The sequence below is a fragment of the Frieseomelitta varia genome, unplaced genomic scaffold, assembly GCF_011392965.1.
Source record: "Frieseomelitta varia isolate USP_RPSP 00005682 unplaced genomic scaffold, Fvar_1.2 scaffold_342, whole genome shotgun sequence".
Lineage (NCBI taxonomy): Eukaryota > Metazoa > Arthropoda > Insecta > Hymenoptera > Apidae > Frieseomelitta > Frieseomelitta varia.
This window is the reverse complement of record NW_025110082.1, coordinates 369704-396649: the sequence shown is the minus strand read 5'-3', so window position 1 is coordinate 396649 and position 26946 is coordinate 369704. Positions and strand designations below refer to the sequence as shown.

Genomic DNA, 26946 nt, shown 5'->3' with positions numbered 1-26946 from the left:
ATAAAGTTATATAAAATTTTATAAATGCATACTTTGTTTTTGGCACATATATATAAATATACAATAATTATTTTTGTCTATAAATAAAAAATTTTATAACTTATTTTACAACTTTATTATATTACGTAGATGTAGGACAATCATCGCGTCTAGATTTTTTCTTTTTCTTTCTGCTCATGCCCACTAGTGCGAAATCAAAGTCGTCTAAAATCATGTAATCTGTTAGAAATTTAAGTTCATCTTTTTCACTCTCATCGTCACTGTCTGAAAAAAAAGAACAATATTAATATCACAAATTATTTACATCACATTCCTATGCGAATAACTTACTCGAATGAGTTTTTAGTATATCTGCAAAAATGCTCTGAGTAAGATACCGTAATCCAGGAAACATGGTTGATAAATATGCTCTGTGTGATGATTTCAAGACTGACAAACAAGTTACTTGTAAAGAAACTGGCACAGAACAGCTATAAGTCAATCTTATTTTGCTCTGTGCAGCTGTGGAACACACCATAGGGTACAGCACTAAATCTCTCAATCCAGTGAAAGCAATACCTAAATCACATATCCATTATAAGAAAAAGTACCAAATATGTACGTTCATACATGCAGCACTATGAGATTACCTAGCGGTTTCCTGTTAAGAAAAAACTCTAACGTCCCTCTCCATGTATCCAAATATATCCCTACTAAGCTACCTTGCCCAAAACAAGGACCATAACTACGTTTTTCACCAGCATGTTGTATATACCCTCGATAAGAAAATCCAAAAGACTCTTGATCAAGCCCAAGAAAGGAACAAAAGACATGCTTTGTACTATTCAAATCCACTTTGTTGGTTCCAACACCCACCATCTGAAAATGTCATACTATTAGCGAAAAGAAACTGTAGATTGTCACGTATAATTAATTTCTCTTAAAAGATATTCACAATGTCTGTCCCGTAGATAGAAGTAAGCATTTTAACTTCCCAATAATGATGCCTTCCTTTCTCTAGCACTTTTGTACCTCTCACAGCTGCTGTACCATAACTGTATCCATTGTGAAACTTAACTTCTAGATTATTTTCTGACAAAATAATAGTGTATGCAGCATTTTCTTTGTCCCATGTCCATTCATGTACTAAACATAAACAAACATAAACATAAACACATTTACATGAACTTTGACAAAACAGCATTTTTGAGAAAATTAAACTTAAATTACTCGGTTCTTGTTAACGAAACAAGTCATTATTATACTTAATAATTATTGTTATATACTTTATAATTAGTTAATGTTAATATTTTCTTATCTTACCGTTACTTTCTCCGCAACGACAGCTACTTTGTAAACTACAATTACAAAACCTTGCATACTGAGATAACCATATAGGATTGTACTCGAAATCCATAATTCTAAAATTGAAATACCTCTCCACTGTTCGTCAACAATTTTTTCAAAGTGTATTACTGCACATTTGACACACTTGCGATCGACCCTGATCTTTTAACTGGTATGTTCATACACATGATGGCATCGTTCACGAACGTGCGTGCATGTATAATAAAACTCGACTCGTGTAAAATAAAATACACGTATAATTGCTAAAAAAAATTTAGTTGAACCAATGATAATAGTGTTACTATCGGAATGACGTGAAAAATTTAATCTGAATATGTAAATATTAATGCGAATATGAATTCTTTCCTAGATTTTATCAACTCATCTTTGGAAAATTAAATTTAAAAAAAACTCAATAATAAATTAAATATACGCATATATATATATATATATATATACACATTTTATTTTTATCCAAGTTAAAATCTTCAAAAATATATACAGCAATTTGAAAGCAACGCAAACATTTGACGATTGAAAAACGCGGTAAATATGTAGGTCGAAGAATTTTACTAGCCTTAGAGTGGCAGAAATGTCTGGATTGAATTCGAAGCAAATTTCCGTCCACTGTTGAAGTTACGCAAGAAAGCAGTCGTGCACCCTTGCCGTCGGGTTTATTCGATTTTCAATCACATTTTGTAAAAAAAAAAATGTTGCGATTTGTAGGAAGACAAGCAAATAGTATTGCAAGAAGTTGTTTGCGACCACGCACTGCAGCTGTAAGTCAAAATATCCGTGCTTCGCACGGCGAGCCGGAGGAAAGCGAAGAGGAATTTAACAAGCAATACGTGAATTATCTAAGTCGGCCAAATATCGACAAATGGGAAATTCGCCGAGTTTGGAACAAATTGGCTGGTCAGTAATTATACAGTTATATATTGTTTTACAATATTTACAATTATTGCTCTTTATTAATCATTCAACTATTCCAAGTAACTCAAATCAAACTTGTAACATTCTTTTGTTCAAATGAATTTGTTTTAGAATATTTAAACAGCTAGATTGAGATGTTGCAATAGTTGTTACAACAATGATCATTTTTTCAGGCATGGATCTTGTACCTGACCCAGTTATTATTTGCGCAGCATTAAAGGCTTGCAGACAGTTAAATGATTTTGCCCTTGCTATCAGGATTTTGGAAATTGTGAAGGACAAATGTGGAAACAGACTTAATGAAATTTATCCCTACATTCTGCAAGAAATCAGACCCACTTTAGATGAATTAGGTATCAACACACCAGAAGAACTTGGTTACGATAAGCCTGAATTAGCGCTTCAATCTATTGATGATATACATTAATTATTTATTTAAAATTGATAAACATAGTATTTATGTTTAGAGGTGCTTACTATTAGATGTCATAAATAAACAAAAAATCAGGACAAAAGAATAATTATTATCATGTGTATTACGAAATATCAATTTCGATAAATTTTTACCATGATATGTTACACCTGTTTCGTACACAAAAGCACATTGTTTATGAATTTAAAAAATATACAAAACAGATGTTATTTATATATTGTTCTTCAAGATTATTAAGATAAACGAAACAAAATGATATGTATGTATTATATTTTAATTGCAATTTCCATTGGTTCCTTATGCTTCTAAAGTTTTAGTACTTTTCAAGTTCTGTTTTTTCTTTCTTTTCTTTTTGTTCCTTTTTACATCAAAAGTAACCAAAGCAGAAAGGTGATACAACAATGACATATGTACAAATTACATTATAAGATACACAGTGATAAAGTCATATACACATACATCTATAATTATCTAAAATGGTATTACATTTTTTTTTCCTCAAATGACATTAAACTTAATTTATGTTCTGTGTAATTTGTTACAAACAAGAACAAAATACAACATGGTCTTACATGGGAGTATCAATATATTACATCTTGTAATGGCCATAGTTTTAAAAAACAATATAACAATTAATATCTAGTCATTGTGATCTGTTCTACTGATAATTATTAAATTTATCTACTTTCTTCTATAATGTTATAAAAACCTTCTTCCTTTTTTTTTTTTTTTTTTTTTTTTTGGTATCGTTCATACTTGGTGTCGAGGGCAGTTTGTTGTTTCAATGTTACGACTCTGCTCCTGACATACATTTTTTTTTTTTAAGAGAAGAGTACTACACACCTACAGGAACTTCATTCATGATAAAGACACATGTACAAAAAACGATTAATTAAACAAGTATCACAAATTCGTTATTCAAATTATTTGAAAACAATATATGCATACATACATAAAGATACTAAAAAGTATAAAAATGTAAGTAAAATCATTAGAATAACGAAAAATCATCTGTAATAATCAATCACACGTCCTTGCACTATTTGACACCGCAACATTGAAACAAGATTGCACAGAAAAAATAATGTTCTTCCTAACATTAAATATATTGTATAAAAGTGAGTTGGCATTTAAATGCATGAAAACATTTCGATTCTTCTTTTTTTTCATTAATAACAAAAATAAATACATTTTATATTACCTGAAAATAAAAATAAAGAACAATATGTAATTCTTCATTTTTACATTCCGCAGAGAATGAAAATCAAAAATTAATTTTTATTTCTATGAGAATTATATAATGTTCTTTATAGCATTGCCTAAAAATGATTTTCTAATACAACGCAGTAATATAATAAAAGTAATTACGTTTTGTGGGTGTGCATTGAGACTTCAAATCCATATGTCTTATTTTTCAAAAAATTATGCCTTATAGCCTATTTGTACCCGTCAGAAATGCTTAATTTTTTTTTTTCATTTATCTCTACTGTCGATTATTAATGTATATTAATATGTATCGTTATATGTCTCTATCGCCGAAAAATGACTCATTTTCATATTTCAGTTTGTCATAAAAATAGGCTACGTATCATTCTTTTCTTAATCCGATAGCCAAATTTGATTAACTCAAACATTTAGATCGGAATCCTGATACCACATGAAATGTCAATCCAATTTTCCCATTGAATTTCAAAAAGATTTTTACATACGACAGACTTGTTTTTGTAACATTCGATCAATTAAATTAAAACTTTCGATTTCATCTTTAAAATTATCCATGTATCACGAGTTACATACATTGTTTGCAGCATCGACATGTTTTTTTTTTTTTTTTTTTTCTTTTCTTTTATATAGATGCCCTTTTAAATACTTTACGTCAGTCTGGAATATCCGGGGCAAAGAAGGAAACGGGGAATTACAACAGGTACACCTGACACCTTGTTAAATACCTGGCAAGACCTTTGGAGAAGAATGATCGACCTTTGCATTTTCCTGCATAATCGACGACGTGAGATACGAGCGGCAAAGATTCAAATCGTCGTAATTACGAGCAACTTCTAACGAGACATTAGAGAACAAATCAAAGGACTGTTCGCCCCGTGCGGAACGGATTAATTGTTTCACTCTCTCGGACTTGCAGTGCACACCCACAGTGATCTCCGTGGCAATTCGTCGTGGGTAAAGCTATCGGTAAGCATTAATTAGCGCGGTTAATAAGTAGAATCAATAATAGAATTTCGGTCGTTGCATTCCGGACTGATTAATCATGAAAATTAATCGCCCGTGCGTGATCGTGCCCGGATCGAACATTAAACCGAACGCGTTACTAATACCGTGCATCGAAAATACTATCTAGATTATCTTCGGCGCGACACTGCGCGTGCTATATCTGCGTACACAGAAAATCGATAATCTCCTAGGCTCTCTATTTCCTCGTTTTTCTCACTTCGGTGTTTGGATAAGTCGCGTGTGAAAAATAGAATCGACGTTGCCCGATGATTAAACCTCTTGATTTCAATTTTCCGATTATTCTTTCTTTACGTAACGTGGACTCGTTATGGGATACTCTCACGCTCTCTTTCGATTGCCGCACTGTGATTTGAATAACGTATTGCAAAGCTGTAAATGACACGTAGGCGAACAATGCACGCGCGCTAGCCGACAAGTCACGAAGGAGGGGGAAAAAATGTAATAAAAAGAGACACACGTTCCATTATAAATTTTCTATGGAGTTTCTACGTATAAAAAGAAGCGCCGGTGAAGAGGGTTTCGTTTATTGGTTTGAAACACGGAGAGACACAATCAATTGCTATAAATTCGATTCAATGGCGTTCTAAATGTCCCCGGACACGATGTACGAGAAAGATAAGATAAGTGTATTTGCGATTACGGGTTTTTTTTCTAGAATCACCCGTAAGCGAACATATGGCTTTATTCGTACGACTCGTGCGTAATTTAAGAAACGACAGGCACTCGCGAAATGGATCTAAGGAGTTTCAAAAAGTTTGTCGATCCATCGATGACGAATGTTCGAAGCAAGTCAAAGGACGAACAAACATGAAACGAAACAATCGCAAAGGTGAATTGTTTAATCGTAGTTCAGCTTTTCGCTGAATTTTGACTGTGAAACAGCCGATACCAAACGTCTAAATTCCAAAGTGAATCGCACGAATCTCCAAGATCGTGGATATGATGTCTTATTCCGTTTTATCCCAAGGGTCCCTAAAGCCTCTTGGAAACCAATAAAACTCGCACGGTTCCCTCCCTCGATAAAATCAAACAGTTTGATGTGCTCGAACAGGATTCTAATTTATGCAGGATTCGGCCCTCTAACAGTTACGAGTTCTGTGCCAACATTTCGAGATTCGAAATATATAACATTCTCTGTATGTAGTGAAATGTGTTGCAAAGTGTAGTTAAATAAAACGAATCGACCGATTTAACTATCTTTCTTCTATTCTAAATTATTTGTATTTTGAAACACTCGACTGGTGGAAACTCGATGGAACAGACAATTGAACCGTTCGTTTTCTTCCCTTGCCGAGTAGGTTTTAGTTATATATAAAATCTCGCGTCTTCCTGCCTCCCGTTCGTTTCATTTTGAAAGAGGCGTGAATCAAGACCGACTTTTATCCGTCATCATCCTACCGTAAAATCCAATATCTCGTATGCGAGACTTACGATTTCACGCAAACTGTGATGAGAAACCGCGTACCGACGAGGCTACCTGTTACAATCGATAGATTTTCCGTCGCATGGGCATAGCGAAGAAAATAAAGCGCTGTTTACAGGCGTAATAAATTGCTCGTGAAAGGGGAATTTTTCAGAGGTGTTTCTCGCTTTCGTTAATATCGGTCTCTAGTCTGCTCGTAAACTAAAACAAATCGATATCGCCGGCTCGGACGTTCGGCTGGGGCTTTCGCGAAAGACAGCACCCACGAATTATTAAAAATTCATTGCGACTAGACCGACACGTTTTATTTAATCATTTAATGAAAAAATCAATCCCGTCACGCTGGTTTTAACTTTTAACTAATTAAGTTTGAAAACGATCGAGCCGACGAAACGTTCCTTTCTTTTTTTCCCTCTTTTCTTCGTTTTCAAGCGAAAATTACGAACAGTGAGAAAAGAGGATTACCAGGGTTTGAATTTGTTTACAGGGACACGTTCGACGCGTCTTTCGAGTACAAGTTGAATAAAAATTTCACACTAACGATCAATGAATATTCCGAAAGTCCCGTGTGCCTAACGTGCTAATAAAGCTGTGGTTTATTGCTGCGCGAGAATTATGCAACTACTTGAGCCGCGGCAGCGCGACCGATAACAAGAGCAAAAGTAATTACAAGATCGGACCCTAATACTGAATAATTTTCGAGGCGTAGTAAGCTTACGAAAGTACGATTTACCTCTTTTCCATCTTTATTTACTAATTAACGTTCTATGTTTTCATTTGCTGATGAAACTGTACCGTGGCAAATTGCAAACACGTTTGCAATTAAAAGTTGTAAAATTTATGAGACTGCGTAAGAACAATTGTGCAGTATAAACGTAAATGAAAGAATTTTCCACGCCAGGTCCTTGCGTTGAAGTGAATTTGCGTTACTTATTCGGATTAACGATAATAAGTTTAACGATCGATTCAAACGTGAAACGCAGACACGTCAAAATGTCCCATAGAGCCATAATATTCAAGTGGCCGGTGAATACTACGCGTCGTATCGTACCCATTTCAAAAACTATCGTCAATCCGTAACAATCCGTAACAAAATTACAAACCATGATCTATAGAATTGCAGATTAAATTTTACAAATTGAAAACATTTTTGATATAAAATTAAAAATTAACGAGCTATCTCCAGTGATCCATGCTGGTCTCCTACGACGACAAAGAAAAGAGATAGTTTTTTTTTTATAAAAAAAGAAAAGAAAGTATTTTAATAGATTTCGTAATTAAATATCTTTCAACTAGTGCAGACAAGTGTTCGATTTCGCGCGTAATAAAATATACGGTCGAAAAATATTTTTTCCGGCCCGGTGAAAATCTCGGTCAAAGCTTCGTCCTCGATCGGCGGTAAAGGGATTAAAGCGCGTGGTAAGAAGGAACGTGGAGTAAAATTGAAAGGGAGGAAAGGGAAAAAAAGAACGAAGAGGAAGGAAGAAGGGGAGGTTGGAACAATGGTTCCCTTTGAATCTGGCCAATTGGCCATCCGCCTAAATAATTTATATCGTGCAGTACATTTACGTGGAAGAGGCTGGTAATGAGCGGCCCCGTCGGCTCTGCACTTAACGGAGTTTCGCTCTCCTGTCCGATAATTCGTTCGATAATATTGTTTTCGCGCGTAATTAACTCCCTGGCTAGCACGTGAACCGGTCCCCGTGCCCTCTCTTCTCTCGTGAAATTCTCGATTGCTCCAGTTGCTCCATAAAACCAATAACCGTCACAACATAGTTACCCGCGTATAACACGAAAATCATCCAACGTCGATAGCAAAAAGAAGAAAATAATATACGTGTATACATATATATATATATATATTCCGAAATTAATTCCGTAACGAACAAATGGATGATTGGATTGCCACTGACACGTACAAAGATAGAAAGGTGAATCCTAGCTCTTTCCCTAAGTCGTTATGTCGACATCCTTGGAAATCTTATATCCGAAAAGAATCGATGGAACAACTCGAAGAAACTCGTTTCTCCCTTGGGAACAGATAGAGAAAGCTGCAATAAAGGTACTCAAGATTAACGACAATTCAAAAACTCTTCAAACACGAAGAGGTCTGGATATGAAGGTGTGAAAGTGAACGCGAAAAATTTGTAAAAAATGATTTGCGTGGAATTATCAAATTTTAATCTAACGTGTGTACAAGTGCGATTCTGAATACGGTGCGCCTACGCGGCGGATAAAATTTACGAATTTTTCAATAACACAAACCAGAGCATCTGGATACGAGCGAGTTATACTGGCCCACCATTGAAATTTCCTTGCAACTTTCCCGATTCCTGCACGTCACGGATTTTCTCCGTTTATCGGAAATAAATAGAACGAGAGACTAGTCGGAGGAGAAAGAAAAGATAGATGATGGAGAACGTACGGGAGGTAAGGAAGGAAAGGAAGGAAGGAAGAAAGAAAGAAAGAAAGAAAGAAAGAAAGAAAGAGAAGGAGGAGAGATAGAATTCATAGCCCGCTGTCTGGCGACAGTCGAGCTATTGCTTTTCCCCTTTCCTTCAAACCCTCCTCGGCTTTCCTCCCGACGCATCCCGTTCCCGGAGTTCAAAGCACCCCATTTATAATGACGATGCCCGTATCCTTAACCAAGGACGATCCTTCCTGCGGCTACAAACTCCCACAGGATCCTCATATTGGATTCTTCACCCTCTCCACTTCAAAACCTCACCGTGCCTAGTTATCTGGCTGTGAACGTCGGGAAATGGAGATGGATTGCATCGTTTGCAGGTGCATGACCGACTAATACGTATATAATGATTTATAAGTTATCGGAGCCGATCTGGACGAGATCGTAGTAGTTCAAGAGTAAAATCTGCAGGAAACTATCTGGCTAACGATCCATAATTTCTGTGATGAAGTATTTCGTTAAATCCACGTTTGATATACACGCTATTTCACAAAATGTGATGTTGAACTGCTATATTAATATCGTTCGAAAGTAATATCAAGGGAGAGATTTTTTTAAATTACGTTCGGTCTTCGAATCTTTTGTAAGAGTACTTGTGTCTGTTTTCCTGCAATTTCATCCTTTCAGTTTTGCCGGTGGAATATCGTTGAAAAAATTTAAAGATTATTGAACGAAAAAAAAAACGGAGAGGAAGCTCGAGTTTGATATGTTTCAAAATTTATCCGAAATAGAGCTTCCAAAGAAACGTTGACGCTTCGTTTTCGATTTATTCGAATGTTTTTATTTTACAAAAATTCGCATTCTGTTTGACGGTATTGCACTATGTGAGATGTCCCGTGCACGTTGTCACACGCTGTCGTCGACGAGTTTCGTTCGCCGGTTAAGACTGTTGGAAACCTGTTTGCGCAATTGTAATCTGTAACATGCTCAGCGTGGTTTTAACTGTCGCTTCCTGGGATGGCGTCTAGGTAATGCATATTTATGACGTAGATTTAAAGTCCGTTTTTGCGTGCAACTTCTGTCTACCGAAGAAAAATGCCCTCGACACGAAAAAAAAAAAAAAAAAAAAAGAAACTCTGGGCACCCTGCCGTTAACGCGTATTCATAGCTAAAGAATTGCACTTGTAAAAATTTCATCGTATTATTTGCGACGCGAGACGGTTCGTAAAATCCGCTTTCATCGCTACGCGACGTAGTCGCGTCCATTTAATTTTACTATCTCCCGTGCAAACAAATTACTTTCGTTCGAAGTGTAACTAGAACTCCCTCTCGAATTCTGTTTCTGATATTTTTTTCACAGAAATTTCAGAAATTTTGCTGCCTAATACGATTAATTCGAACAATCCTCCTCTATATTCAACTAGTGTCCAAATAATGGTAGCAATTTTTACAAGAGTGCCATTTCGACAATTCACATCTTTGTTAATATCTCGTGAGCATCAAGCACAGATACAATGTACAATATAAATCGTACCGATTGTAGTAATTCAACATACACGTGAATCTCTAACAAATGTCTATCTTTAGAAATAGCAAACAGTAGCAATTGTAGGTCTCTGCGGTTACTTGCTACCTTCAAGCCTCGAAGTCCCAATAAAAGATTCACTGCGAAAACACTCCGATCGTACGAGCAACCGTGGCTAGGGCGAAAAGACGTTTTCTAGAAGAGATCTTCAGAAATTTATCCGTTTGTCCATTACTCTACGCTATCGTGTAGATGTTAAAGAAACATATTCCGAACGAAACGAAGGATTTTCACGATCAAGCACGATCAGTTCTCGGATCGACGTGTTGGTAATCCCATTAGTGCTCAAACACGCGGCACGTTTATTTAGTATTGGAACGAAGCGGCCGGCGAACACGACTCGAGCATTTGAAAATGTCAACGATGAAGCATTCGCGTGTCGACGGCAAAACGGCGGACAAAAAACGCAGGAAAGTTCCCAAGTTTCGTCCAACAACTTGCCTAGTACCTACGTAGTATTAACTGGCGCTCGATTTAGAGGGCCATACCTTATCGGGCTATCGTAATATATCGGCGTCGGGGCGACAGAGGCGACGTAGAGGCACAAAGTGGCAACGGCAGGTTAGATCAAAGCGTTCCTAAAGTTCATTCCGGGCGAGTCCACAACGTACGTGTTCGTATCGTTGATGCCCAGGCCGTCGGATACGGTTCACAGAAGATAAACAGAAATTCTACGTCGTGTAACGTCCCTTTAGAAGGAGACGTGGCCATTCTCGATCGTTATTTTTAGCGGTCAGCCACTCGAAATCGCCTTTTATTTGCTTGCCGCGAGCCCGCCCTTTCAATCAACCTAAGTAGACTGTAACGAAAGTGGTAACCCTGGAGAAGGAGCTCGTCGACGAACGACCGAAGGGAAGTATAACGAAAGCTTCTTGAAAAATATTGTCCGAACGGAAAATACTACGTGTAAGAGGGAGGATTGAAACGTGAAAGCCGTCGGATAACCCTTTAATATTTTTGTCCCGTGAAAGCCACTTTTTTCGTTATCTTCGCACAAGCTTCCGCGGCATGGCGGCGCATTTGCGGCAGAAGAAACCGATCGATCGGTGCCGAAAAAGCGACGTGAACGAAGGTAGTAACTGTATAGACGAGTCGAGTCACAAGTGGAAGAGTTGCGCGACTTTCGGTTGTTACGGTCGTTACTCGAGCAACGGGCACCCTCGTACCTGTTTCTCATACACCGTTCAGCCTGGCATCGTTACGTTTGTTTGACGTCGTTACGTTATCAGATAAGTTGGCGACCCGGCACAGAGCGTAATTGCTTTCGCGACATTAGCACGTAATACGATCTCGGACTAGGTACAATAATTTCTCTATCGAAACCAGACTATTCGTCTGACCATTTGTTGCGTTACAAATCCGATGCAAATCCGATGAATCGGAAACAACAAGTATAACAAATAATCAGAGGCGAGACGCGAGGAATGGGAAGAGAAACTACATTGAAACTAACGAATTTCCGCGACAATGACCAAAAGTAATCAAAATGAATTGTTCCTTTCGTGGGAAGAAAGTGGCGTTGAGGTTCGTTTAAAACCGTTCGTCGACGTCCTTAAGCTAATCTCTCCCGAAGGAAACAATCGAACCATGGAACTAGAACGTCCCGGTTTCAGCCTGAGCCTGAATCTGAAGGGAAAGTGTCCGGAAAATATCGTTGGCAAAGGAAGACAAGATCGCCTTCGTTGGCGAACGGCGAACGGTAACTGCGATGGTTTCCGTGCTCGATAACGTTTCCTATTCTCGGTTCTATAGGAGCCTACCACGTTCTACGGGAGCTCTACTACGTTCCAACATGCACTCGGATAACGCCGCGTTTACGAGACTTTAAGGATACCGCGAATCATTTACGAAACTTCGTTCTCTCTGCTCGAGAGGACAAGGCGCGCGCATTCGATGACGAAGAAGGAATAGAACAGAAACGCGATAATACACCGATGAATTGAGAACGCCGTTTCACCAATAGAAACAAAGATTCTGCCGAGAGAGAGAGAGAGAGAGAGAGAGAGAGCTACGTGCAGCTCGCGTACGTGTACAAATGCAATTTCATATTCTAGTTATGGCTCGTATTGTCTGCTACGCAGGGAATTAAACCTCTCGATAAACGGGAAGAAAGCGTGCTAGTGTACAGCACTCGTATTGGATATCGAGAACATCTCTCCTCGTAGCTCGGCAAAAGAGATACAAGCATCGTTTTAACGAGCAATTTTTCTCACTTTGAAATTCTCCGTTCCGCTTCGCGTCGAAGGCGAACGAACGAGGCGAACGATTTATAGAAATTATTGATAAACGTTGACGCGACGTTGAACGCTGGCACTTTCCCTTCGCACAGAAATCGAACGCGTGCCTCGCGTTGAACGCGGGAACTTGGGTGTGAAATAATAGACGGTATTTCGGTTCCTCCATGGTAACGATTCTCTGCGTGCCGTCAGGCCGAAATAAAGTTCGGCCGTCCTTTACGAGTGTAAAATAGATTGTCCTCGTTATTGTAGGTGATGCATCTCCATTAACGATGACACATTTCCACGACATGGTGAAAAAACGCGCCGTTCAAATGCAACGTTGTTCCCTTTCTAAGTGCGAGTTGCAAAAAGTAGGTCTCTGGCAGAGACATTGTCATTGAAAATATTATACGCAGTGAATGGAAGAAAAAAAAAAAAAGAAAGAAAGAAAGAAAAAAAAAGAAGAAGAAGCTAAAGCCGGGGATTTGCAAGCGCGAATCCTTTGAACAAGCAACAAAAGGAGGGGAAAGAAAAATGAAGTACGAAGAGGGAAAGAAATAGAATAGATCGGGTAAACAGTAGTTTAACCTTTTTCTCGCGTTCTCTCTCTTTTTTCCTCTCACTCGAATTTATACTCCGTCCGACAAATTGCCCGCGGTACGCGAGCGAGTAAAATTTCGTTCCAACGTGGCGTGACGTTGCCGCGTATGCCTTTGAAACTTCCATCACATCGTTAATGAAGAAACAAAGGAGCAAAGAGACATTTCGTCGAAGATTTTACGCTAGCCAACGCGAAACGTTGACAAACGATTGTATGTCGCGCGTGGAGCATCGCTGGAAACATTAATATCCCCTTGATATCATTAGCGCGAGTTACGTAATCGTTCGAATGCGTGAAAGGAACGTAATTGCGATGTACGGCAATTACGTGAATGCAAGATCAATTGCAAAACGAGAGATTCGAGGCACGTAGAAGCGTAATACGTGTTCCAAGCACTGGATCACGAAATATTTTCATTTCTTTCCTTTCGTCCGTCGTTTCAATAATGTGTCGTTGCTCTGGGAAGTCTTTCATTCCGTCTCCCGCGACGCTTCTATTGTTACATCTACGTGCGCTCTTTGTCGCGGAAAGCGGCAGGAATTCGCACTTTCATGATCACGAATAAATTAACGTCGGCGTTCGCGACTCCCAAGCTGCTGCTCCCTAAGAAAATATACTCCGCGCCGTTCCCATTTCCTTCACTTTCATTTTTATAACAACCCGAAGAGCACGCGATAATCAGAACTGTCGTAAAAGCATTCCTTTATTAGTCTCGTTTCCCTCCCCCTCTCACCCTCCCCCTCCCCCTCCCCCCTTCCTGCCGACTTATTTGGATTTCGAGGTGACCCGAATAACCTGCACGACCCCGCGGCCGTTTCAAAAATACACATCTCGAAAATACACACGTAGCCACGGATTTTATCCATCGACGATCCGCGTATGCGCATGCATATATGCTTATGACATCTCGTCGTCGCGAGATTGATCGTTTCCGATAATAAACACCGTGGGAGCAAATGCTTCTCTAGGATGCGAGACAATATGTTATATACATGTTCCGAGTGCAGTTGCAAAGACACGACAATTTTTCGTATCAATTCGACCTATTTCTATGGCGAACAAATGAAGCTGCGGTTCTCGAACTAGTAGCCACCTCGCAATAAATAAACGTAAATTCATGTTACATTCAAATTTGATCCGCGTAATCTCTGGAACTGCAAATCCTCTGAGATTTCCCTATTAATCTTGCCCCCGGTTTTCTATTGTTGTTTCCTCGTCAATTCGAATGGAATCAATAAAAAACGAAAGAAAAAGAACCGACTACGTATCCGTAGCCCGAGCGTGGTCGGTGATTTAGTAGATTCGTTGTCATTTAAAACGAGATGAAACGAGAAACGAGGAGGAGCAAGGGGGGGGGGAAGAGAGGGAGGGAGGGAAAAAATATGTCTCCCGTCGAAATGTCGATCTGGTAAACTCCGTGCCTCGAAACGTCGGAACTGAATTCGTGAACTAAATTTCCAGCGTGTTGGATGGAGCGTGTGCGATCATTAACTCGACAAGTGCAAGGTGGCATCCTGACCATTCGATACGCGCCTGAACCCGTCACTATCAACATTACCATAAATCAAATATTTCGTAAGTTATTACCTGTCTGGCGGGCTGACAGGCAAAGGAAGATCTAGGTGGAGCTTCGTCCTGAGATCGTCCCTGTCAGCCGAGCGTATGCACGAGAGTCTACGCTCCTCTCCCGTAGCACCTCGTAGCTACATCGCTGGCCGGGCGAGCGAGAGGAGAGTCGAGTTGCGTGGTCGTGATGGTAGAGCGTTGGTGGAGGATACGAGGATGAGAAGGGGTGGAGGAACCAGTAGTAGGGACGGGTAGGTGAGCGGTAGAACTGGAGGCAGTAGGGGTTGGTAGTGGTGGTTGAAGAAGGGAATGACCCCGTGTACCGGGGTCAACCGTTGCACTATGCTTTCTCTTTCCCTCTCTTTCTTTCTCCTTCGCCTGCTATTCGCCTTTCTCTTTCTCTTTCTCTTTCTCTCTTGCCCTCTCACCCTCCGCTCCTCATCGTCACTCCACTCTCCTCCCCCTTCCCCTCTCCCTTCCTCCCTCCCTCCCCTCCCCCGCGAACCCTCGCGCTGTTCCGTAGTCATAGACGAACACTCATGCGCTTTGTTATCGGTGTATACCGACTGCACATTGTTGAAGGAACGTTACCACCTGAATACAAGTACGCGGTCTGCACACGTGCGTCTACGTGCCTAGATGAACGGGAAGACTTCGGGGCCTGGCGATATGTATTTACGACCAGATATAGGACAAAGATAAAAGAAGCATCGAGAATCGCTTCTCGTTATTCGCTGGTCAATACCTCTTTAAACGTTCGGCGTTGTGTTTTTTTGTTTTTTTTTTGGGGGGGGGGGGAGGGGGAAGGATTGCTGAAAACTATCGCTTCTGCTCGCGTGGTCAACGTCGGCTTACGCGATTTGATTTCTACACGTGAAACCGAAACAGTTTGGAATCGTAGTTGCTCGCGGTTTCGTACGGAGGGATTCGATTATGAATAGCGAGGATCAGCGTGTGTAATATCTCACGGGATATAGTGGATACGTGTATGTACATACACGTTTGAGAGGATAGGTTGAAGGATATCAATGGCGGTCACTGATCGAGGTCTGAGCCGACCCAGAAATAACCCCTCAAGTAACTCTGTTCGCCTGGTCGTTTATACTACTCAGTTAAATCGTTCAATACCCGGACTATGCGAGGCCGGATACAAAAGTCAGAATGGAAAGAAAATCCGGGATATTTTGCTGTCAAGTTAATATACTTGTATATATTGGAAACTGGAATTTCTCAGCATATTCTTCAGGACGATACGAAGATTATACAAACGAGATTCACTTTGTTTTTTAAATATATTTTAACAGAAATCGATATCAACAATGTTGTGAAATTCTCATTTGGAATTTTACACCATGAATATAGAAAGTCAAACGATAGGAAAATAAATAAACAATATTAGCTTCGTTTAAACAACGCAAATAGATCAATTTTAGTATCTGCTAAAAGCGGAGAAAGATCGGAGAGTAGCCTCGCTGTTCGATATCAATGAAATTATCACATCGACTTTTAACCCTACTCCTTCCTTGTCCTCTCTATTCTCATCTTCCAATGGTTTTCCAATAAAAAGGACACCCCTTCTCCCTTGCACGGAGATCCATTTTACGAAACGTAATTTCTAACTTTGGTCATTTCAGCAATTACGCCAGAAATTCCGTGCGTGATACAAAGTTTGAAAAAATGATTGGTTCTATTCATCAAATGCAACTCTTTCCTTTGTTTAATTTGTTCTAGATATTTTTCTTCGTTGTAAAATCTCCTTATTTCCCTAAAATGCAAGAAAGTTATTTTCAGACTAAGAAACTAAATAGATAACAAGTTACTATGTTGAATAAAATAAATGCTGAAAGTTTTTAGCTATGAACGTTGCTTATGCATAGTTGCATGTTTCTATAAACTGTAATTGTACAATGAATTAATTGATGCTTGCTCATTTTATGATGGAATGGATTATCCATCGTATAGCGACTGCTTTATTCAAAATTAGTGTTAAACCTGTACATTCCTAAATTAATAATAAATATGATGTAAATCAATAATAAAATGTGATGTCTATCTCTGTTACTATTTACGTATTCAAGAACGAGATGGTAATTTAATTTAATTACGTAATTAAATTTCAGAAAAATTTCATTGCATATTTTTTATACGCGGGAAATAGAATATAAGTTTGTAAATTGCGTGGGGGACTTTGCGTCAAAGGACTGTTTAAACATAAGTCGAATAAGAGACATTTGTTTGTTTCCATTATTTATTTATTACTTTTTTACTTCATTTATGTTTCCTGAATTTGTGGAAACGACAATTTCTTCTATACCTGTTACTTCTATACATTCGGTAGAAATAAATATCCAGCGTTTTCAAACAAACGCTGTTTATTCATCACGGGTTATACAGACTGGAGAAATAAAACTGTAGGGAAAAATATTGTTCACTATACTCGAAATACAGGACGCATCAGTAAATATCTTTAATTATTTGCATAATGAGTAACATCCATCAATCGCCCTCCCCCCCCCCTTCCTCTTTTCATCGTACTTAATATTCTCGGGACGAGTGTTGGAAATTTCTATTCCACCCTTAGCTACTTCGTGCTCCAAATATTCTTCACTTGTTTGTACAAGTTTGCTTAGAAGCATTCACTCTTCTAAACAAAAAAAAAAAAAAACAAGAAAAAAGTTTTAAATCTGATGAGGGCGCCGTAAAATATTCGGGGCCGTTCCAAGGCAGCCAACCTAGCAAGACTGCTCTAACCTTACTTTATCACCAGTTCTATAACTCTCTTTTCGCGTTCATCCAGAGAATTTCGGATGGAGAACCGTTCTAGAATAAAATAACCCACTTAAGCGGCGGAACGACATTCGCAGGAAACAACAGTCGCAAAAATTCTCTTGTCAATTGTAAAACGAAGCAAAACAAACGTGTGGTAGTTAAGCTACGCATTGAAGAAACGGGATTGGAGTAAAAAAATGGATATATAAATGTAAATGCGTAGGAGTTAAAAGGAGACGGGGCATAGATAAAGTAAGAACGGGAAACGATTTCGATAAAACAGAGATGCCACGATGGCGAAAAACATCGTCATTTTCGTCCGGTCGTCATTTTGAACCGGTGTGGTTCAGGGGGAAAAGAGAAGAAAATGAAAATGTAGAAGAGGGGGGGAAAGACTCACCCGTGACGCTGAGCAGCGACATATTCGAAGGTGTTCTTGGTATATCGGCTTAACGCTGAGAGTTTCGCTTAATTGGCCAAGCGACGCTTCATGTGGCGTAGAGATCCGTAGGAAAGTGATGCAGCTATATAACGAGACACGCCGGATCGAAGGAGCACACTCGCGTATACAACGTACAACCCTCTCTCCGCACCGATATTACTATTTTCCTTTTTTTTTTTCTTTTTTTTTTTTCGTTTCCGTACTGTGCGCCTCTACCCACGTATAACGTGTGAATACGAGAGAAACACGCGTGTGTTTATATGTACATATATACTCGTATATATGTATATATATATGTATATATATATATATGTATATAATACGTATGCTTATGTGTGTCTGTATGTGTGTGTGTGTGTGTGGTGTGTGTAAATATTACAGAGAAAAAAACAGAGAGAAAAAGATGGAGAGGGGAGCGCAAGAGGGGGAACAGACAGACAGACAGAGAAGGATACAATATGTATATATGTGTGTCGCGATATGGCGCTACACGAATCGAAATTTCAGGGCAGGAGTACGAATGCAACGGGCAGTCCGATATCACACTTCTCCCGTTCCTTTGTTCTCTATTTCCCTCGTATGTTTACTGTTTTTCTTTTTTTTTTTTTTTGTTTGTTTTCTTCCCTCCTCATTCGCATACGGCGCTACGTATTCACAGCGTGTCCTTTCTCGCAACGAGTTTTTCTCTTCCGCACCCGGCACGCGTGCACCAACACAACAACGAGGTTATCTTGGTTCTGCTACGATATCCCGGCGAGCGTTGTCGCGCAACGCTCCGCTCTCGTCGATTGTACACGAATGCCGGCGAAGATCTCCACGTAGTACCAGCAGGCTCGAAGCCACGATCTCGACAACGAGCCTGTAAAGTTTATGATAATTTAACTCGAACTTTACTACATACGCGCACTCTGCTCGTCGATTCGACTGTCACCGATTCATCAACGACGAATGCACACGAGAGAGAATGATCACGCGCGATATGCACGACAATGTACGTACTCCGTTTGTCAATTTTGCGTGAGTATATCTCAGAAGCTCGGGCTCTGCTTAATTCATCAGAACAGCGTATTGAACGTGCGTATTATTGCGTTCGGCATATGCTGCGTATGCACGTTCCGAAGGGTCGTTCCGTTTCCAGTCGTGATCGTTATACCACGCCGGTATTGCATCGAATCGCACTTGGCCGATTATTATCATCGACGCGGCGTAACAACGAGTGGCTGTTGGTCACGCGGAAAAAAATCGTACTCGCACGTACTGGCGATCAAGACGGTTACTGTTCACGTTCGCGAGCACTGTTACTTCCTTGTCGTTCGTGAGGCTGGCTACGTTCTCCGTTTCCTGTTCACCGTGCACCTCCCGTTCGTCCTGTTGCTCCTTCGGCTGGATTTTGGTCGAGCTGGCTGCTAAGTCAAAGCACTTTGGTTCCACTTGCGGCTCGTCGATTCTGGCGAGTAACGATAGCAAGTAGTCGTCGTCCTCGTGGTGGCCGGTGAGCGTGGGGCGATCTGAGTTTAACAACGAGGCGGCGATCCTAGTAGCACGAGGATAGTAGTAGTATTCGTAGTAGTACGGGAACGGCAACGGCAGCGCCAGCGCGACGCAGCTGCTGGTCCTGTGCAGGTCGGTGGCCACGGTGTCGGTGTCGGTGTCGGTGTCGATGTTGTCATCTACCATCCGGCCGGAATGAGGCAGCATCGCCGTGGCACCGCGGGGTGCTTGTTCGGACCGCTTTTGTGCACCGTAGGTTCGGCCGAGCGCCTCTCGCTTCAGGAGGAGCGCCCACCGTGCCACCTTTCTCGTTATTATCATAGTAGCAGGAGCTGCAGTGCATGCGCCGGTTTGCACGTATCCCGTGCTCGTCAAGGAACCGTAGACCAACGACAGCCGCCACGTCCTTCTCGTCGTCGAGAGGCACGACCGGTAATCACGGGCATTTCACAACGATCACTGAGAAAAACGGGACGGATAAAGGGGAGCACGGATCAGGAACCGAAGAAACTAGATATACGCGCGTGTATATCTATGTATATAGATATATATATGTATATATGTATATAGATATATATGCTTACGAAAGTAGAGTTTCGCGAGGAATCAGTGGACAGAGGGTGAGAAGAAAAGAGAGATGTGAAAGAAGAGAAAGAGAGAGAGAGAGAGAGTGTGTGTGAGAGAGAGAGAGAGAAAGAGAGAGAAACGGGTGGCAAAGGGAATGAGGAGAAACGAAGATGTAAAGGATACGGGGGAATGAATAGCACGCACCACGAGCTAAATCAACGAGAATTATTGCGAACGGGACCGATCGAGTTCACACTGCTCTCTCTCTCTCTCTCTTTCTCTTTCTCTCTCTCTCTCTCTGTATGTTTTCGTCGCGCTATCACTGCTCGCGACGTCCCGTTGTCGCACGTTGTTCTTCTGATTGTTGATGATATTACGACATGAAACACGAGATTGAACCGTGGCCGCGGACGTGTGCGATGCTCCGGGTACACTATCACATTAATGCGGTGAAACGTTGTTGCGAACGTACGCGGACTGCTCGACGTCGAGCACTGTGCGGACGGAGACGCCTCCGACACGCCGCCGCCATGATGCTACGTCAAGCGGGTTGCATAGCGCCGGCGCGCATTGTCGGAGACATACGAACGTCACCGACGTTCGGCGATCGTTTCGATGAGCGACCACGAATCAGCCACCCCTTTCGGCTGTTCTCGCGGAACTGCCGTGCATTTCGCTTCGATTGTTTCCTCATTTCTAATTCGACGTTTCTGTCGACGATTGAACGCTCGATCGACGTCCAGTCAACTTGCTCTTCAAATCTCTCAGAACACTTCTTTTAACATCTGCGATTAATCATACATCATCTATTTTCTCGTTTCTGTCCTTTCTTCTTACTTTTTCCTGTTTTTTTTTTTTTTTTTTTTTTTTTTTTTTTTTTTTTTNTATGAACAAATAACTCTCGTTTCTAGGATCTAGTCGTAACTTAACATAGATAAATGTATCCCTCAATTTTTTTTTTTTTTTTTTTTGTTTTCTTTTTTCTTTATGTCGTTCGTACAGTGCAACACGCAGTCGCATATAAATCTGCGTCGTGTTAATCATTCTGATAGGCATCGTGCCAAACACAGTTTAAACGTTTTCCGTGTATAGGAATCACCGCGTGGTATGTCCTACCAGAAATTGATTAAGCAGAATGTACGAGAAGTACGAGTCAGAGATCTTAATAGATTTCTTTATTTGCCTTTCGAATGTTTTAGCTTATTCTTGCATTCTAGAACAACACCGTCACTTCTTTTTTTATATTCGTTCGTAAATTAAAAAATTCAGGAAAATTATTCGACTGACTTTCTTCCCCCCCCCCCCCTCCCCCCGTCATTTTCATATTTTACTCTCAGAAATGGATGGACTTTCAATTACTCACGAATGTTCCATCAAGTTTAGAGCCAATAAAAATTTAGAATTCGTATTACATTCGTACATCTTTTCGTAGGAAAAATTATTTTAAGGGAGACGATATTTCGATATATTTCTAATTGGTAAAGTGAGAGACCATTAACATTGTGAGCTTAAGATATTTCAAACCTGCATAGTTTAGGCAGAAAATTGGTTCGTCGAGATGACTGCACGTAAAGCGTTGTTGCTCGCGTGAGAAGCGACTGTAACATAAAGTTGAACGAGCTGGAGGACACGCAATGTCTAGTATTTGCTGTTTTTGCGAAACACATCTGAAATAGAGCAATATAACATTCGATTAACTGATAGTATTCTAAATGATGCGATGATAGTATATATGATAGTATTATATATGTATATATTTTTCAACATAACATTTGATAATCCTTTATTACCAATCACCGGCTATTATTTTCTAATCTTTTCGTAGAATTTGAATCAGTTGGTATTTACAGATAGAATTAAATGAAGCTATGATACGGAAGTATCAATAACGGGTTCATTACTCCCAAGCTAGCATCAAATGCTGACTTGTACCTCTGGGAAATCGTTTCCCTTGTTCTGCGGTAATACTACTTGCTCTGGTTCTCTCTGCAGCAATACATCAGTAGTTACTAACGTATCTGGCCATGTATTTCACATCTGAAAAAATTATATTAAATTATTATTTCAACGAAAATGAGCTGATATTATATACCTACATAATTGTTTTTTTTTACAGTGCGTTTCAATTACCAGTTAAAGGAATATAATTAGTGAATTAATTTTATTAAATTTTGTAAATTTCTTTCGTATTTCACATAATTTTGCGTCTATAAACAATAATTGAGCCACGTGTACAGATATATTGGGAATTATGTAACAGTCTTGTTGGACCGCGTGGCTTGAACCGAGAAAAATATTTCTGAAAAGTAGCCGGGCGAAGAAGAGCGAAACTTTCGTGGCTCGCTTTCAATGCGTCGTGTCGGTGGTCGTCTTACTCGTTTCAGGCATCACACGAGAACCATTTTACTCGGATCTTTTCTCAACTCCAACTCGACATCTGATCAGTCGCCCACGATTGCCATCCTAAGTGCAAGAATGACGTAACGTACAAACGTTCTTGCGCTCCGATTACCACTTGTCTCATTCCTATCTGTTCTTATTTTGCGTCATCGTTTACGTTGATGGCGCTACGCGTTCAACATCGTACTCTAGCTACGCAGAACCTCGGCGTTTTCATTTAAATTGACTTCCCTACGAGTACCTATCTGTTATTGATTTTTCTGGCACAGAAATGGTTATGTAGGAAAGAATAATATAAAAGTTGGTAAACTTGTATCAGAGTACAAGAATGTATAATGTTCCTTCTTTTTCTTGGTGAAGTATAATATCGATATAAATACGAACGGAACAGCCTCTACCGAGATGAAGATTTATAATCGAACTAGTAACAAATTATAAATACGAAATTGCACCAAAAAAATGCATTGATATTCGAAGCACGTTTCAAGTGGTATTCCGCAAAGCTGAGACTTGTGATAGAAACCGCACTTCGTTCATTTTCTTTATCTAACTTGACAAAACTTTCGCCAACGAAGTTTCTTCTGTTAATTTCCGCGGGTTCTATTGTGACATGCTCCTCTTTGCTCCAAACAGACTATTCGATTTCGTTATATTTTTATTTAGTAATTTGACGAAATGATTCTGTCCTGCGTTCGATAATTCTTTCATAACTGTGAAAAATTCATTGGAACTGAATGGAAAAGCTGGAAATATTTAAATGTCATGTACTGATACTCGCGAGTTTATGTATATATATATACGTTTAAAAGCATATAATCGAAATATATCTGTAACGATTGAATATAAATATCCGCCCGCACAGATATGCGTTTATGAACTTTGCTGTGCGCATTTTATCTGATAACATTGATAACAGAAATGTCATACATAGTAAATTTCAATATAACCTTAGCTAAATGAATTTTAAGTTTATCTCAATAGAAAGTAATTCGGTGACAATTTGTATTGATAATATCGATTCGATAATAGTTTTTAAAATAGTTGTGTTCGAGGAAACAATTTATAAATCAAACACAATAATATACTCATGCGTTAAACCTAGTTCCCCCTGCTTTAAAAAATAAACTATCAAGAGTAACTCAGGCCTTCCTGGATTACATCCAACTCACACAAATCCTCTCTGACCTATACAGTATTACTAATACAATTCCAAATACATACCGTGGTACCAGGAGACATCTGAAATCGCTATTTCTAATCTATTTCATCGTAATTGAATCATCTCATGTATACGCTGAATCGTTATGAATAATTTTAGATACGTTTAAATTCCACGTATAAAAACGACTAGTTTTAGAAAACATTCCTGACACAGCCAATAATCTGACACCCAAACGATAATGATAATAATATTTATATAATATGAAATATAGTAAAATTCATAATAGAGGATTATATGATGTTACAATTATGATTCTTTATTGTCTCATCTTATAGAGATAATAATCTTCGAAACCAGACTGTGTATTACAATTTCAAACATTCACTTGCGATATTCACTCCTGGATATCTAGAATTCTGTATTTTGTAGCCTGTTATATTGTCTACCGTTGAAATCCAGTTCCTCAGTCCAGAAGTAGTCAGAATAGATAAGATAGGTTCTATAAGCCACTGATACTGTGTTTTGTTCTCTACGTATTCCGGAGCCTCCGATATTGAGTTTAACGACCTTAAGGCTCTTGGTATCATCTATATCCGGATTTTCTTGACTACGCATTCCATAAGGTTTAAGAGATTTTATTGCATATATTTGAAAGTTATTATTAAACTTAGCTTACGACCAAAATTAGAATAAAAATCTTCTCTACATTTTAGAGATTTTCTTCGAAAATTAAAAATTATAATTTCGAATGTATTGTATTATTTCAACCGTTTATATTACTACTAACTATTAATTAATATCACTCTTGTACTTAACTGTAACTGATAACTAGTACTATGACGTAAATAAAACGTCATACGTTGTTTTGGCTTACGATGTATGAACTAATCTACTTAGGTAGGCTACTAAGGAACGCAAAATGTGCTAGTGGTTGCAAGCGTATTGATTAACCGTGCAGCTAGTTTCGTTAATGTAGACACGAAGAGAACGCCAATACCGAAATTCTATGTTACACATCATCCATTAATTGTACGTGTATTACATTCCTATATTCGTAAATATCTATCTCGCTGAGAGCATCAATCACTATACTATTACGTCTATCCATCCCAAATTATTCCCACTGTGCAATAAAAGCAATTTTCATTATTTCAACAAGTAAAAAAAATTTAATAAAAAAATCATTCCATTACTTATAATATTATAGAAAAATTTTAATGCGTTGGTAACCTATTTCTTGTAATCTCTTTTGTCATGTTATCGACATACAGATACCGATTTTTTTTAAATTTTTACAATATCACTTTGTTGCTGATGAATTAGTTTCCCTTGAAGATTCAAAGATTATCAAACAACAGCTTCATTGTTTAAATTACATGGAATGATATTGAAACGAAACGAAGGTTTATTATGTTTAACTAGTTAATTCAGCAAATGCATCGGTGCATATACATCATGATTTCAGGAGGAAACTTCACGTTAATTACACATAACTGTCTCTAAGCTCATTTTGGGGTAAATATAGTACAAATACATGGATAATGGTGTACCACAGTCTACATATATGACATGGAGCGAAGTAACAAGATAATTTTTGAAATAATATACGTAACGCAAAATTATGAGAACGCACACTCTAGAAACAATGGTCAAAAAACCAATTCCAATCAACGCAATATAAATTTACATATTTTTCTATCAAGTAATTCATGATGAATAAAATACTCATATAAATACAGTCTTGATCATCAAAGTTTTATGTGAAATATGAAAGAAAATTTAATTAACATGCATTGGAAAGTGTACTAAAAATTTGTTATAAATTCTAATTACAAAATTATCAACACATTGTCGATAATGTAGTTTTCACAATTTTAAATCTAAATACATTAGAGAAAAATCTGATCATTGAAACAGAATAGATTTGACATACTATCATTAGTCAATAATTAAGTTAATGAATAAATTACTTACTGATGAAACTTCTTACCTCGCTATTCTGAAATACCGACCATAAAGATGATCAAAATACGTCGTACGCCCTCTGCAATGTCGGATCCATAGACGAGTTATATCAATTAGAAACAACGGTGAATTGGGGAACTACATCAAGTAAAACGATCGAAGTTGATCAAGTAGTGAATACGCCAGAAATTTGGATTTTTGAAATCCATTACAGCGTTGTCAATTTTCAATTTTCATCGAAATGTGACTGAAAGCATTCTGTTATATATCAGAGTTACATATATAAAAGAATTCTACCCACGTGTTTCAGTATATGGTACATATGTACATATATGGCACATGAGATCATTTACATTTCCATGTATGTAAATATATTAAATTTACAATAAAATTCTGCATTCTAAAACTCGTAACAAAGTTATAGCTAATAAAAAAATATATATTTTTCTAGCAGTATTTTCAATAACGAACGTAGTAGTGAGGGATGCTGAAAAAGAAAATCTAACACAGTAACCAGAAGGGCTACTGGCAAAAAAAAGTCTAAAACAGTAGCCACAAGGCCTACTGAAAAATATTTTCTACTCAGTACAATAACCAGAGGGGCTATCGTCAAATCTACATTCGACATGAACTCGAGCAACAAACCGTATCTTATTTCGCAACACTAATTTATTAGTACAACTAATAATGAAACAGGAAATGTTCAAAATCAATTGATTCCCGTAATTAATTTTTCGCAACACTAACAAGAAAAACCGCGATTTGTCCGGAACGATGATAAACGATGATGAAGAAAATACAAACAAAAATACAACTACAAATACTAAAAGAGCATAGTGACAAAGTAGTAACGAGAATGACTTCCCATGCTCTGGAATCGTTCAGATGATCCAGAGGATGAGAAGTCATTTGTTGCGACCCTCTTCGTGGCAGTTTGCCGGGCCTCTTCGGCTATTAGCTTCTTCTTTCTTCGAGCGCAATGCCCGCTGAAACTTACATCTAGCTCGAGTCTTTCCAATCGCAAACCGAGAAATAACTTATAGACGGTAAAATGAAAAGATAGAACCGCGAAAACTGACCTCAATACACACGGACGACCATCGATCGTAGTGATCGTTGTCCGTTCGCATGTGCGTGCTCGAGCAATACCTACATATACGTTCGTTTCGGGACCTACTCGCGACCTATCCACGACCGCGACCGCGGTACTAAATTCGAAAAATCGAAGAGTAAAACCAGAAACAAATGGCATGCTCAATTTGTACCAATTTCACTGTCGATTTTTCANCCTCCGACACCCGAGCTTAACACACAACTTTCACACTCTAATTTACGTACCATTTTCCTGAAATCGACTGACAATGGCTAGAGAACATTGCGTAAAGCACGTGATTAAAACACGTTTAC

General features: G+C 38.8%; 3 protein-coding genes across 5 annotated transcripts; 1 reads left to right on the top strand and 2 right to left on the bottom strand.

The window, feature by feature from the left end:
• Positions 1–60: 60 nt before the first annotated feature.
• On the bottom strand, positions 61–1633 carry LOC122530412 (SPRY domain-containing SOCS box protein 3-like). Its single transcript, XM_043657328.1, has 5 exons — positions 1303–1633; positions 935–1125; positions 630–858; positions 331–558; positions 61–264 (listed from the first exon to the last, which is right to left on the bottom strand). Exons 1-5 carry the CDS (start codon positions 1394–1396, stop codon positions 122–124), a joined length of 885 nt encoding a protein of 294 aa, XP_043513263.1. The 5' UTR covers positions 1397–1633; the 3' UTR covers positions 61–121.
• Positions 1634–1938: 305 nt separating this feature from the next.
• LOC122530413 (cytochrome c oxidase subunit 5A, mitochondrial) lies at positions 1939–2950 on the top strand. The gene is made up of 2 exons (XM_043657330.1): positions 1939–2241; positions 2433–2950. Exons 1-2 carry the CDS (start codon positions 2037–2039, stop codon positions 2684–2686), a joined length of 459 nt encoding a protein of 152 aa, XP_043513265.1. The 5' UTR covers positions 1939–2036; the 3' UTR covers positions 2687–2950.
• Positions 2951–18955: 16005 nt separating this feature from the next.
• Positions 18956–20749, bottom strand: LOC122530436. 3 transcript variants are annotated; one of them, XM_043657387.1, is made up of 2 exons: positions 20030–20749; positions 18956–19977 (listed from the first exon to the last, which is right to left on the bottom strand). In XM_043657387.1, exon 2 carries the CDS (start codon positions 19764–19766, stop codon positions 19182–19184), a length of 585 nt encoding a protein of 194 aa, XP_043513322.1. In that variant the 5' UTR covers positions 19767–19977; positions 20030–20749; the 3' UTR covers positions 18956–19181. The 3 variants fall into 3 exon arrangements, with proteins under 3 accessions (XP_043513322.1, XP_043513321.1, XP_043513323.1); XM_043657386.1 differs by having other exon boundaries at positions 18956–19904; XM_043657388.1 differs by having other exon boundaries at positions 18956–19904; positions 20217–20749.
• Between the last annotated feature and the right edge of the window lie 6197 nt (positions 20750–26946).